The sequence below is a fragment of the Callithrix jacchus genome, chromosome X (genome assembly GCF_049354715.1).
Source record: "Callithrix jacchus isolate 240 chromosome X, calJac240_pri, whole genome shotgun sequence".
Taxonomy (NCBI): Eukaryota; Metazoa; Chordata; class Mammalia; order Primates; family Cebidae; genus Callithrix; species Callithrix jacchus.
The window spans coordinates 19,240,325-19,255,764 of NC_133524.1; the positions used below are offsets into that span (position 1 = coordinate 19,240,325).

Sequence of the window (15,440 nt, forward strand, 5' to 3'; positions counted from 1 at the left end):
GTGTGTATTTCTCATAGCTATAACCTTATTTTTCCACTGTGATCCTCTCTCTCTCTCTCAATAAGATAACTGTTTTCACACTCCATGTTCCCCATTCAGTTAAGATTTCTACAGCATTTTATTTTTCTCTTCTCAGCTCCCTTGTAAATCCTAGCTATTGCTCATGCCATATTTTTAGTTCTTGACCATTATTAAGTTTTCCTTCAGCCAGGCACGGTGGCTCATGCCTGTAATCCCAGCATTTTGGGAGGACAAGGTGGGTGGATCACGAGGTCAAGAGATCGAGACCATCCTGGTCAACATGGTGAAACCCCATCTCTACTAAAAATACAAAAAAATTAGCTGGGCATGGTGGCATGTGCCTATAATCCCAGCTACTCAAGAGGCTGAGGCAGGAAAATTGCCTGAACCCAGGAGGCGGAGGTTATGGTGAGCCGAGATCGCGCCATTGCACTCCAGCCTGGGTAACAAGAGTGAAACTCCGTCTCAAAAAAAAATTTTCCTTTATAGCATGTCTCTTCTACTTCTGGAATCCTTGCTTAGTACTTATCTCCAAGTTTCATATTGTCATATTTATGTTTAATTATATATTTCACAATTCATTGTTTGTATCTGTATTTTTTCCTCTTGATCTTTCCCTGGCTTGAGGACTTCTAATTGTTAGTATGGTTATTCAGTTATTTTCTTGAGTGTTTTCCCCAGTGGGGCATGTGGATGCTATCTTCTCTGAATGCAGGCTCCTCAAATACAGGAACTTTATATTGTTTACGTCTGTGTTCCTAGCACCTAAAACTGTGCCTGGTACATAACAAGCAATCAATATATGTTTGCTGTTTTTGTGGTATTAAATACTACATATTTGCATGTCTGTCATTCACCCTGAGCATTTATGTTGTTGATGATAGTTGATCTCTTACACATCTCCAAATATTTTTCTATCACACTGAGAACTTAATGCCTTGGCCACTGTAGAAATCTTGGTTCAAAGTCCTTTTTTCTCTTTAATTTGTAGATATTGTTCTACCATCTCCTACCTCCCACTGCTATAGATGAGAAGTCTGATGCTAGGCTGATTCTTTTCCTTTTGTAACTTGTTCTTTCTCTCTGGCCTCTTCTAATCTTTTTACTATGTCATAGGGATTTTACCCCCATCAATTGTGCTTAGAAATCATGAACTGTTTCAAGCCTCAGATTGAAGTCTTCTTTTTAACCATAGAAAATGTTTTCTCTTATTTTTGTAATTATTGCCTCTTCTTTATCTATTCCTTTTTCCTGATTTTGGAATGCTTATTATTGGCATATTAAGTCTCTTGGCTTTGAATGCTAGTCTCTTATTTATTCTTCCTGATTTTCATCATTTTGCTTTTACTCTGTGTGAGAGATTTTTCATCTGCTTGTTCTTTCAGGTCAATAATGTATTTTCCCAATCATTCTTTCTTTTAATTAGCCTTTATCCATCGATTTTTTTTTTTTTTTTTTGAGACAGAGTCTCACTGTGTTGCCTAGGCTGGAGTGCAGTGGTGCAATCTCAGCTCACTGCAACCTCTGCCTCCCAGGTTCAAGTGACTCTCCTGCCTCAGCCTCAGCCTCCCTGGTAGCTGGGATCACAGGTGTGTGTCACCATGCCTGGCTAATTTTTTGTATTTTCAGTAGAGATGGGGTTTTACCATGTTGGCCAGGCTGGTCTTGAACTCCTGACCTTAAGTGTTCCACCCATCTCAGCCTCCCAAAGTGTTGGGATTACAGGCATGAGCCACTGTGCCCAGCCAACTCATTGATATTTAAAGTTTGAATACCATATTCTTAATGCCAAGAATTAATAAGTTTTTGTGTTTTCTTGTATGCTCTTCTTATTATTTTAAAAATAAACTTGTGCTGTGTTTCCTCCAGCAGTTCTGTTTTATTAGGGAACATCTGCTTTAGTAGATCTGATTGGTCTGTCTCTCTCTGGTTACTGGATCCTCTTAGGTACTAGCTTATTTCCATTTTCTATTTTCTGCTTAAGCTAGGTTAAGCCTTTCCATAGTTAGAAGCACAACAATTTGTACTCTGGCATTGGGTGTGAAATCTCTGTGTTTCTAGGTATCCCTAAATGCAAGTGATCCTGTTCTTTTAGTTTCAGGGATGTGGAAGACATCTTCCTACACGTTTTCTAGTAGGATCCAACATTTTAACTCCCCCTGCCTACAAACCAAGACCACACACACACATGCTCTGGAGGCAGAGCCACCCCTTAATCAAGTGTCCACAGTCCCCTCAGGCCTAGTTCTTCCATGTTTTCACCCCAGGGCTCCCTGCTCTTGCTCCTCTAGCCCCCTTCAGACCTGGTCATCCCCACAGAGTCTATAGCCTTCAACAGTCCTCAGGTTCCTCCAGCTCACTCACCCTAGACAGCTGAAGGCTGGGGGAAGGAAGAGTAGCAGAGATCAGAGATGCAGAATCCTTACCCCTTTCTTTATGGTTTTTTGTTTGTTTGTTTTAGACGGGATCTCACCATGTCATCCAGGCTGGAGTGCAGTGGTGTGATCTCAGCTCCACTGCAGCCTCAACCTCCCTGGGCTCAGGCGATCCTCCCACCTCAGGCTCCTGAGTAGCTGGGACTACAGGTGCACACCCTAACACCCGGCTAATTTTTTGTACTTTTTGTAGAGAAGGGGTTTCGCTATGTTTCCCAATCTGATCTTGAACTCCTGGGCTCCAGCAATCTGCCCACCTTGGCTTCCCAAAGTGTTAAGATTACAGATGTGAGCCACCATACCCAGGCTTCTTTAAGTTTTGATAAACAATAGCCTATATTTTTGCAACTGCTTTACACTAAACCCAGTGTGAATAAGGTTATGTGAATTAATGCGTAAGAAAATTTGTCACTTTCAGGGCCTTTCCAGGAGATGCCTGCCCTGAAAGAGTAAAACTGGCTCAAGCGAGAGAGCAGATTTTTCCTGGTGGAAGAACCTGACTCAGCCTCTTTTCTCCAAATTAACAGGGATGTTATGTACACAGCCTTACTTTAAAAGTACATTCTTTCAATTGCTTGTTTTTCCCTTTCTCCTTCCACAGAATGGTCTCCCCTCAGGGAGCAACCCATATGTTTTTAATGGTGACTTTGTAGATCGAGGAAGGAATTCCATAGAGGTCCTAATGATCCTGTGTGTGAGTTTTCTTGTCTACCCCAATGACCTGCACTTGAACAGAGGGAACCATGAAGATTATATGATGAATCTGAGGTAACCTAGGCCTTTAGATTTCCTCTTTTAAAAGTTTCCCACTCTGGGAAATGCTGCCATATCTAGTTCCTAACAGAGATAAAAGTGAGTATATTGGAAGAGGGATGAGGGAAATCTCAAGGAGGAGCTCCATTCTTCCCCATTTCCCCACCCCCATTCTTCTGCTGAGCATCAGTTGCTCTGAAACTCCCTTCTTATATTTTCTTCCAGTTCTGTTCTTTCATTTCCCTTCTATTATGTTCTTTCTCTTGCTCCCATGTCCAACCTTCACAGGCTAACTTGTGTGTTGGGTAGGTGTGTTACGCTGGGTTTGGAGGTGTGGTAGGTTCTCCAAGCAGACTTGGATGGAATCGTTCTGTTGCTACTCTTGGCTTGCCTCAGATGTTGTCTCAGAAACTAGTTCCATATTTTTCACGGATGTGTGTATTTTTTGATGACATGGTAATTGCTGCTGGCATTGTTGCTCATAAACATATTTACGAACACAGCATTTCAACTATCTAACCCACCGGAAACTTGAGGAATAAAGATGGGTTAGATGGTTTAAGGGTCTTTGCTGAAAGGCACAGTAGGTGACAAATGTTCCCTTTTCCCTTCTGTTTTTCTTCTTTAAAAAAATTTCTTGTTTTATGAAAAACAGAAATCAGTTTGCTCTAGGGCAGTGGAAGATATGGCATGTCTCATGCTTTTGGTCCTGGGCTTTTGGGTGCCTTGGTCAAAGCTCAGCAACTGATTAGTTTTGTCTTTGGGGCAGTTTTGGTATCTGGCTTGAGTACAGAGTTTCAATTCTAATTCTCAAGATATGGAAGCAAATGCTAAAACTAGGAAGGAAAAAATCCCAGGACTATTATCAGAGGCCCATTATATATAATATAGCTCAATCCGTTTATTTAGGCATGCTGTTTACCCTTATAGCCTGTCATATTTATCTGGTGTCTATAATGGTTAACGAAGGAGACATGGCCCCTGCCCTCATAGAATTTACATCTAACAGGGAAGAAACATGTTGAGCAGGTTTTTCAAGTGTGATGAGTTTGTAAAGGGGGAATTCAACCTTGTCTGAGAGATGATGGAAGGTTTCGCTGTAGAAATATGGCGTTAGCCTGAGATCTGAAGAATGAAGTAGGCATTCAAGAAAGAGCCATAGAGGGGATGGGAAACAGTGTTCTGCAGTGAGGGGACAACCTATGCAGAGCTTAGGACAAGACTGTTTAGATGTGAAGGAAGTTCAGGAGGGCAGGGGCATAGACTGAGGGACAGGGTGGTGCCTGATAGGGCTGGAGACATAAGAAATGATTGGATGGTTCAAAGGAATTTGGACGGACTTCTAAGGACAACAGAATGTCACCGAAGAATGTCATAAAATTTGTGTTTTAAAATGCAGTAGGAGGAGAGAGTTGGAGAGGGGCAAGAGTGGATACATGCTGGTCAATTAGGAAGTAGTTGAAGGTTAAGGAGATAGATAATGGGTTCTCATTTAGACTAGGGTGGTGGTGATGGAGATGCAAAGAAATAGATTCAAGAGGAATTTAGACAATTATTTAAGGCTCAATAACTTGATATGGGGGAGCTGAAAGAGGAAGGAATCAAGGATGGCCTCCAGGTTCCCAGCTTGAGTTTGGGGGTACAGCGGCATCATTCACTGATATTGGGAATGTGGAAAGAGGAATGAGGTTGGGATGAGGGGGAATGATGAGTTCAGTTTGGAGTATGCTGATTTGACGTACTACTGAGTAGGCGGTTGAATATCCATATGTGTCCAGAGATCAGAAACGAAGTGTGGCCTGGAACATCATCCTATGGTATTGACACTAGATAATAACTGAAACCCCGGGCAGGGATGAGATTCCCAAAGGAGAAAGTGAGGGGAGAAGAGAGCCTAGGATGGAATCTGAAGGAACTGCAACATTTAAGGTGAGGTAGAGGAGAGCTTGCAAAAAAGACTCAGGAGAGCCAAGAGGAAAACCAAGAGAGCTTATGGTCACAGAATCCAAGGAAAGAAAAGTTTTCTAGAAAGATGGTGGAGTCAGCTGTATTTAGTGTTTCAGGGAAAGGTGAGAACTGCAAGGCATCTGTTGGACTGAACGATATGGACACCTTGGTGAGTACAGGATGGAATTCAGCTCAGAAAACATGATGTGGGCTGGGCGTGGTAGCTCACACCTGTAATCCCAGAACTTTGGGAGGCCAAGGCAGATGGATCATGAGATTAAGAGATGGAGACCATCCTGGCCAACATGATGAAACCCTATCTCTACTAAAAATACGAAGGAAAGAAAGAAAGAAAACATGGCATTACACTGTAGAAGCCTGACATAACATGATTTGTGTGGAAAGCTGGAGTGAGTGTGTTGCATTTCATCTTCATAGTGTTGGATATTAAGGGCACATACTGTCATCCTAAAGCAAAGAAAAGTAACAGAAACATTGTCATCATTGAATCTCCCTTGGTTACTGCTATTCAGGCATTAAGATTCCTGACACTTTCTATTAAAACCCTCAATACCATAACCGGACCTATATCAGAGAGAGCATAACAAGCCAACTTATTACTTTCTAGGCCTTTGTCTTTTTCAGTCTTTTCTTTTTTCCAATCATTTACTATATAGGATGTCTGAGAAATTCTGTCTAATGAAAAGCCTTCTCCCACACGGCTTCCCCCAGCTCTCACAGCATGCTTCTCTGCATACTTGTAGTGTTTACACAACCTGTACCTACCACATATTTCTTAAGTCATCTTGTAATTGTTTCATAGAAATCTGTCTTCTTTCCCCAACTATACTATAAGTTCCTTGAGGGTAGGGATGATGTCGTTGGTTGCTTTTATTCTTTGCAGTCATGCCTAGCAAAGACTCAGGTAAGTAATACCTCCAGCTGAAATCTAGTTTCTTGAGTTCTTGATGCTTGTGACACTGAGATGCCAAGGGCTCCCTTTTCTGCATGACTCATGGAAGTAGGAGTTATCAACAATCAATTAAATCATTGAAATCCCATTTTTTTAGGTATGGCTTCACAAAAGAAATTTTGCATAAATATAAGGTAAGACATCCTTTTTTTTTTTTAAAGTATTCACTTTGCTGTTTCTATAGAGAAATTTAAAAAGAGCCAATGAAGACCAGATTTATGCTTTAGGAAAGGTGACAAGCCAGCTAGTCAGAATGCATGCCAATAAAATACAAGCACAGCAAGAAGCCCTGGCCACAGTAGAGTCTTATATTTTCTTTCTGGATTAAACCATGCTGTTTCATTGTGAGTTTTGTATAAGTTTTAACATAGATAATATTTCATTGCTCTAAGGGTACCAAGGATTTGTTTTACTTAGGTGTGGTAAAACATGCAGACACAGAAATGACTGTCATGAAGGAAGAGTTTTATTTACAGCTCTCTAGAAATGGGAGGTATTGGCTGGGCGCGGTGGCTCACGACTATAATCCCAGCACTTTGGGAGCCCAAGGCGGGTGGATCACGAGGTCAAGAGTTCGAGACCATCCTGGTCAACAAGGTGAAACCCCGTCTCTACTAAAAAATACAAAAATTAGCTGGGCATGGTGGTGCGTGCCTGTAATCCCAGCTACTCAGGAGGCTGAGGCAGTAGAATTGCTTGAACCCAGAAGGCGGAGGTTGTGGTGAGCCGAGATCGTGCCATTGCACTCCAGTCTGGGTAGCAACAGCAAAACTCCGTCTCAAAAAAAAAAAAAAAAAAGTAAAGGGAGGTACTACATACCACTCTGGGGGATAGCGTGGGGAAGCACCAGAGTTGGTCAAAATGCAGAGGGAGGCTGGGCACAGTGGCTCATGCCTGTAATCCCAACACTTTGGGAGGCCAAGGCAGGTGGATTGCTTGAGGTCAGGAGTTCAAGACCAGCCTGACCAATATGGTGAAACCCTGTCTCTACTAAAAATAGAAAGATTAGCTGGGTGTGGTGGTGTGTGCCTGCAATCCCAGCTACTCAGGAGGCTGATTCAGGAGAATCACTTGAACCCGGGAGGTGGACGTTGCAATGAGCTGAGATAGCGCCACTGCATTCCAGCCTGGGTGACAGAGCGACGCTCCAACTCAAAAAAAAAAAAAAAAAAGAAGGCAGAGGGAGAGAGGGGAAAACACGGGTGACAGCCTTGGTTGTGGTTTTTGTGGGAGGGAAGGCAGAGGGGAGCATCTGAGGGTAATCTGGTTTAGGACTGACCAGTTTGAGTAATGTCAGGCTGCTCTGGGCCGTAGAGGTTGTATCTAGTTGTCTGGTACCTGGCCAGGATGAGGAGGGCAGGGGAAGAGTGGCCCTGAGTGTGAGCTCCATGAAGAAGGTAGCTGGGGTGTGGGCTCTGCATTGGTTGGTTTGCATATGAAGGGCGAGTCATTGACTAGGAATTAGCTAGCCGTGGGAGGGACAGTCTCTCCTCCAGAGTCAGCAAGGCCCCAAGATGTCATAGTACCAAAAATACAAAATAAAGGGCCGGGTGCAGTGGCTCACGCCTGTAATCCCAGCACTTTGGGAAGCTGAGGCAGGAGGATCACCTGAGTTCAGGAGTTCAAGAGCAGCCTGACCAACATGGTAAAACGTTGTCTCTACTGAAAATACAAAAATTAGTCAGGCATGGTGGCACATGCCTGTAGTTCCAGCTACTTGGGAGGCTGAGGCAGGAGAATCGCTTGAATCTGGGAGCAGAGGTTGCCACTGCACTCCAGCCTGAGTAACAGAGTGAGACTCTGGCTCAAAAACAAACAAACAAACAAAAAAAAACCCAGAATAAAAAGACATGATGAATTCATGCTAATTGGTTAGTGACTCCTTGCTGACTTCCTCTGGGTGGCCTGAAAACTGTTACTTTTTATCCATATGTGGAAAATATTCATTAAACTGAACCTATCAGAAAAACAAAACTTACTCAAGCTCTTACTTACAGATACATGGAAAAAAAATCTTACAAACCTTGGAAGAATTCTATACCTGGCTCCCAATTGGTACAATCATTGACAATGAAATCCTGGTTGTACATGGTGGGATATCAGAGACCACAGACTTGAATTTACTCCACCGTGTAGAGAGGAACAAAGTAAGAAGTAGTATTGGCACGAATCTTCTCTCAGGGACCCCGAAGGGAATATCCCTCTTTTCATTTATTATTTTGAATTGATTTGTGTTTTAGTGGTTATAACTCTAAAAAGACTAGAGTATAAATTTTATTAGAGTATATAAAAGTGTAAATTTTAAGAAAAATCTATAACTGCATGATAAAGAACTAAGTGGGTAACTTCTATATATGGAAAAAAATTAATTCATGTGGAGGGTAGAAAAATGAGGAAATGTTGGCATTTTATGTGGTTTCTAAAAGCGAAAAATCCTAATTTTTAAAATTAAAATCTCCATTTATTTATATTGTGGTAAAATATACATAACATAAAATTTGCCACTGTAACCATTTTTAAGTGTATAGTTCAGAGGTATTAAGTATATTCACATTGTTGTGTGCAACCATCACCATCACTACCATGAATTTACAGAATGTTCCATCATCCCAAACTGAAACTCTGGACCCATTAAACACTAACTCCCCATTCTCTCCCTCTCACAGCTCCTGGCAACCACCATTCTACCTTCTGTCTATGAATCTAACTACTCTAGGTACCTTAGATAAGTGGAGTCACTTACATAAGTGCGATTGATTTCTGAGCTGATATGATTTCCTGCCTAATACACATAAAATAACTTAGGATAATTTTTTTGAAAACAAAATTTGTTCTGAGATAGAGTCACTCGTCACCCAGGCTGGAGTGCAATGGCGCGATCTTGGCTCACTGCAACCTCCAACTCCCGGGTTCAAGCGATTCTCATGCCTCAGCCTCCCAAGTACCTGGGACTACAGGCGTGTGGCACCATGCCTGGCTAATTTTTTTGTATTTTTAGTAGAGATGGGGTTTCACCATGTTGGCCAGGCTGGTTTCGAACTCCTAACCTCAGGTGGTCCATCCACCTTGGCCTCCCAAAGTGCTAGGATTATAGGTGTGAGCCACCACTGTGCCCGGCCCCCATCTTTTTAATTAAAGCTTAGTAAGTCTGACCTCCAGACCAGATGAGATCCTCTTTTATATCCTGTCAAGCCCCTTGTACATATCCTTCATCACAGTTACCAAATTTAAATAAGAAATTGTGGTACTGTTTGTTTACTATCGTTCTCTGCTTTTCTAGTCCACTGACACAAAACCCCAGCACCTGGTATGTAGTAAGTACTTAATATTTGTTGACTGTCTTCTGGTTTAAGATCAAAGCAGGGCAAACCTAAAACAAAACTGGATAGAAACTTTATTTTTTTTTTTGAAATGGAGTCTCACTCTGTCTCCCAGGCTGGAGTGCAATGGCATGATCTTGGCTCACTGCAGCCTCTGCCTCCCAGGTTCAAGCAATTCTTATGTCTCAGCCTCCCGAGTAGCTGGGATTACAGGTACCCACCATGACACCTGGCTAATTTCTGAATTTTTAGTAGAGATGGGGTTTCACCATTTTGGCCAAGCTGGTCTCAAACTACTGACCTCAAGTGATCCACCCGCCTCGGCCTCCCAAAGTGCTGGGATTACAGGCATGAGCCACCACGCCCGGCCGGATAGAAACTTTTTTATAACCCTTGCCTGATTCTATGGTGATTTTACATACCACCCTTCCCCACCTCACCAACTGATGACCATGCTTTCTGGCTTAAACCTGTTGTCCTGGTGTAATTATTAATGGTACCTCCTTTTACTCTTAAAAAAAAAAAAAAAAGGCCACCAGCCATGGTAGCCCATGCCTGTAATTCCAGCACTTTGGGAGGTTGAGCTGGCCAGATAGTTTGAGGCCAGGGGTTCGAGACCAGCCTGGTCAACATAGCAAGACCCCATCTCTACAAAAAAGAAAAAATTAGCCAGGTGTGGTGGTACACACCTGTGGTCCCAGCTACTTGGGAGGCTGAAGCATGAGGATTGCTTGAACCCAGGAGTTTGAGATTGCAGTGAGCTATGATCATGCCACTGTTCTCCAGTCTGCATGATAGATACCTTGTCTCAAAAAAAAAAAAAAAAAAACCCAGTTGCAATAACAGTTAAGCCCACCCTAAGTTTAAGGTACCTTTCTTATGATATGAGTGAGTAGTCAAGCCAATAAGACATTTTGATCCAGATACAATAGTCAGTATTAACATAGTGAGTGGATGAAATTCTAGCTAAGAGCATAAGGGAACATGATGTCTTTGTCAGTCAAATATTGGTGAACACAGGGCATGAATGCCACACTCCATCGCCACCTGCCCTATGACTACGGTGCTAATCAGTCATGGCAGCTCTTCCAATTGATCAGATTGAAAATGTTTGCTTTCCTGAGGTTAGCCTGAGCAGCCAGCTCTATCGAGGGCTTTCTGGGATATTGAGAAGTTGCCTCTGGGATGTCCCTCACTAGTTCTGAGGAGATCCCAAGTTGAGAGCCACCTTACCATAGTGAAGACTGTGAGGGTCTATCATTAGACAGACAGAACTAGGTTAACATCCTGCCTCTGCCACTTCCTGAGTAACTGAGCAACATACTGAAGTTTTCTAATTCTTGGTTTCTACACATATAAACTGAAGACAAAAATACCTACCACAGGCCGGGTGTGGTGGCTCATGCCTGTAATCCCAGCACTTTGGGAGGCCAAGGTGGGTAGATCACAAGGTCAGGAGTTCAAGACCAGCCTGGCCAATGTGGTGAAACCCCATATCTACTAAAAATACAAAAATTAGCTGGACATGGTGGAGGGTGCCTGTAATCCTCGCTGCTTGGGAGGCTGAGGCAGAGAATTGCTTGAACCCAGAAGGCGGAGGTTGCAGCTGAGATCACGCCACTGCACTCCAGCCTGGGTGACAGAGCAAGACTCCATCTCAAAAAAAAAAAAAAAAAAACCTATCATCTTCCTATATTGGATTGTTGGGAGGATTAACTGTAATTATCTATATGAAGAAAATGGTGGCCAGGTGTGGTGGGTCACACCTGTAATCCTAGCACGTTGGGAGGCTGAGGCAGGTGACTCATTTGAGGCTAGGAATTCAAGACCAGCCTGGCCAACATGGTGAAACCCTGTCTCTACTAAACTACAAAAAAATGCTGGGCATGGTAGCGCACACCTGTAATCCGAGCTACTGGGGAGGCTGAGGCAGGAGGATCACATGAACCTGGGAGGCAGAAGCTGCAATGACCCAAGATGAAGCCACTGCACTCCAGCCTGGATGACAGAGTGAAATACTGCCTCAAAAAAAAAAAAAAAGAAAGAAAGAAAAAGAAAATAGCATATAGTACTAAACATATAGCTCTCTTCTACAGTTCTCTCTTCTTTTTTCCTGATACTTGGATCTGAGGTTTGTGTTTCAGTCACCAAGACAGACCCTGGGGAGGAGTTTGTGGGCCAGCAATTTTCTCAGGATACCTCAAGTTTCAACCGCTTCAGGGATCACTGTTCTACCTGCTCATGAGACTGGTTTTAAAGATAGAAATTCGACTTGTATATTGTTTGTCTTCTGCCCTTCCTTGAGTGAGGTTGAACTGGTAACACGTACTTGTTGTATTAAAAACTATAGTGAAAATAACAGGTTCAGCCATTTGGCACTCTATCAGATAAAAGTAGATTGTTACAGTCCAATTTTATAACTGCCACTTTCCCATCCCATAGGACCCTCCAGCCCTCTGTGGTAGGAGGGTCCATACTTCCTGGTTTACACATGTGGTCGTTATGGTATCATTGTTAACAGGGGAGGGAAAGGGTTGGGGGAATTTGATGACAACCTCTAGTCTAGGTTTATTTAAGGTATTTTGTGAGGTGGGCAGGTTGAGGGGGGTCAATGCAGAGGGACTAAGGAAGGAAGGAAGATTTTGTAAGACTAAGATTCTGGTTTAGTGTTCTTCAAACTCACTAGCAAGGCATGTGGGGAAAGATGGCTACCAGGACTCCCCAGGGGAAAATGGTGGTGTAGTGCCTTACGGAGAGCTGGGACAAAGTATCCTGATCCCAAGTGGCCTTGAAAATGTCACAGCCACATATATTTAAGAGACCATGTGACCCTTGCTCAGTGAGCTCATCAGAAATGAGTTGTGTACTTGCTGGGCATGGTGGCTCATGCTTGTAGTCCCAGCACATTGGGAGTCTGAAGTGAGAGGATCTCCTGAGATCAGGAGTTCGAGACCAGCCTGAATAACATAGCAAGATCCCATCTCTGCAAAGAAGAAGGAGAAGGAGAAGGAGAAGGAGGAAGAAGAAGAAAAAGAGGAAGAAAGAAAAGAAGAAGAAAGAAGAAAGAAGAAGAAGAAGAAGAAGAAGAAGTAGTGAGTTGTGTGAACCCAAGTCTAGAGGGTCCTCCCAGAATATTCTGCTCTGCCTAAGACCTGCGGAAATTTGCTGGCAGGAAACAGGGCAGGTAGACTGTGAAGTCACTAGTAATAGCTGAGATCGAATTTCTACATAGCTTCATGAGACAGGACCTCAGAATAAGATTCAGTTTTATTTTTTAAAAATGAAGGTAAGATTTCCTACATACCCTAGTTTGTAAAAGAAAGTAAGTGGCTACCACAGAGAATTTGTCTATCACTGAACCATGGCCACCAGTATAACAGAAGTATTGTTTAACATTGTTTTGTTTAAAGAGACGGTGCTACAAAGAGACAAGTATAAAATGACAGTCTCTGCTTGTGTAAGGGAACAAGAGGGATTCTAGTAATTGATGCCCCATCAGAAAGACATTTTGTTTTCCAAAGAAACACAGCCGTTTTGTTGCCAGGATTAGAGAACATCGTCAATGGCTGGCAGAGTCAGGCTGAGAACCACACTGCATTTAGGTTAAAGGGCTTCTGAAGTTTTCAACCTATGTCCCCTTTAAGAACTTTCTTGGACACAGATGTACCTTTTCTCATTTCTTCTGGAAAGCGTAACAAAATGCACAGCAGCCACCCTCTTAAGAGGTGTTTCTGAACTCCTAAGACCCTATGGCTAGATAAAGGCTCAACAGGAGCCTAGTTGCCCCTACCTTAGCATCTTCCATTTTCTGTATGGATGCCACAGAATGTATCTAACACCTACTTAGAAACTCCAATGAAACACAGAAACTTTTTCTTTATAGGGCAATGACTGTAGTTGGAAAATGTACCAACAGACTGTAACAGACCCACTTTACTGACATCAGTGGATCAGTGAGACGTAGGAGGTGGGCGAGATGCAAAAAGTGACCGTGTGTTTTTCATTGGGTTGTGGTACCACAATATAGGGACTGAAGTCTCTTTATGCGGCAGAATAAGCAGAGGGTTGGACTAATGCATGAATCTGTTTTATAGATGAAATCTGTGCTGATGCCACCAAGAGAAATAAACAAAGACCATAGCAGCGACTCGAAGCACGGTAATGTAGGTGTGACTATCGGTGCACATGGGAGAATCAAAGCAAGTGGATGTCCTTCTGAACACTTACCAAAGCATGAATGGGAACAGGTAGGTAATCACGGTGTTCACTGGACTGGCAACAATGACACCAACATACATGTTGTACCTTACAATATAAAGATAAAAGGTGACTTTACAAGCAGACCACATGATTTTCTCAGACTTCATCACTATGTATCTATATCTATATCTATATCTATAGATATAGATATATATAGATATAGATATAGATATATAGATATAGATATAGATATAGATATAGATACTTTTTTTTGAGATGGAATCTTGCTCTGTTGCCCAGGCTGGAGTGCCGTAGCGTGATCTTGGCTCACTGCAACCTCTGTCTCCCAGGTTCAAGCAATTCTCCTGCCTCAGTTTCCCGAGTAGCTGGAATTACAGGCTGGTACCACCATGCCTGGCTAATTTTCCTGTTTTTATTAGAGACAGCGTTTCCCCATATTGGCCGGGTTGGTCTTGAACTCCTGACCTTGTGATCCGCCTGCCTCAGCCTCCCAAAGTGGTGGGATTACAGACGTGAGCCACTCTGCCTGGCCATCACTATATTTTTAACAGCTTTATTGAGATATAATTCACATGCCATGTCACTCACCCATTTAAATTGTATAATTCAATGGTTTTTAGTATATTCACAGTGTTGTACAACTAACATCACAATCTATTTTTGAATGTTTTCATCATCTGAAAAAGTACCTACATACCTATTAGTATTATTCCCCATTTCCTTCTGTAGCCAGCCAGTGCCACCTAACAGCCGTAGGCAACCACGAATCTACGTTTTTATAGATTTGCCTATTCTGAACATATTGTAGAAATGAACATATGTGATCTTTTGTGTCCGGCTTCCTTCACTCAGCACAATGTTCTGGAGGCTCATCCATGTTGTAGCATGTCAGTACTAAATGTCTATTTGTTGCTGAAAAATATTTTATTATATGGATATATGCATTGTATTTATTCATTCGTAAGTTGATGGACATTTGGGATGTTTCCACTTTGTGGCTATTTTGAATAATGCTTCTATGAACCATCACATGCAAGTTTTTCTGTGCATGTATGTTTTTATTTCTCTTAAGTGTTTACCCAGGAGTAGAACTACTGAGTCATAAGGCAATTCTAAGTAAAGTTTAACATTTTGAGAAAGTCCCAAACTGTTTTCCCAAGTGGTTGCACCATTTTACATTTCCACTAGCAATGTATGAAGGTTCCAATTTCTCTACATCCTCTCTAACACTTGTTATTGACTATCATTTTGATTATAGCCATCCCAGAGGGCATGAGATGGAATCTCATTGTGATTTTGATTTGCATTTCCCTAATGACTAATGATGTCAAGCATCTTTTCATATGTTTATTAGATATTTGCAGATTTTCTTTGGAGAAGTGTCTATTCAGATCCTTTGCCCATCTTTAAAATTGAGCTATTTATGTTTTTATTATTGCATTGTAAGAGATTTTTAAAATATAGTCTAAATACAAATCCTTTATCAGGTATATTATTTGCAAATGCCTTCTCTCATTCTGTGGGTTGTCTTTTCCCATTTCTTGATGGTGTCCTTTGCAATACAGCAGTTTTTAATCTTGATGACACCCAGTCAAAATGATATCTTTTTTCTCTTTGGTTGCTCCTGTTTTTGATGTTGTATCTAAACCATTGCCTAACCCAAAGTCACAAAGATCTGTTACTTTGTTTTCTTCTAAGAGTTTTATACGTTTAGCTCTAAAATTTAGGTATCTGATCCATTTTGAGTTAATTTTTGTGTGTGGTGGGAGG

General features: G+C 42.1%; 1 protein-coding gene across 9 annotated transcripts in view; it reads left to right on the forward strand.

Moving 5' to 3' along the window:
* PPEF1 (protein phosphatase with EF-hand domain 1) overlaps positions 1–15,440 on the forward strand; it is a 164,724-nt gene that overhangs the window by 100,272 nt on the left and 49,012 nt on the right. For 8 of the 9 annotated variants that reach the window (XR_013531532.1, XM_078362843.1, XM_078362844.1 and 5 more), the window contains 4 exons: positions 3,058–3,224; positions 6,227–6,263; positions 8,127–8,276; positions 13,544–13,696. Coding sequence is in view for 8 of the 9 variants with exons in the window: in XM_078362843.1 (XP_078218969.1) it covers positions 3,058–3,224; positions 6,227–6,263; positions 8,127–8,276; positions 13,544–13,696 (507 nt within the window). In the remaining variant the exon portion in view is untranslated. The remainder of the gene's footprint in view (positions 1–3,057; positions 3,225–6,226; positions 6,264–8,126; positions 8,277–13,543; positions 13,697–15,440) is intronic. The other variant, XM_008989036.4, reaches the window with a different exon arrangement.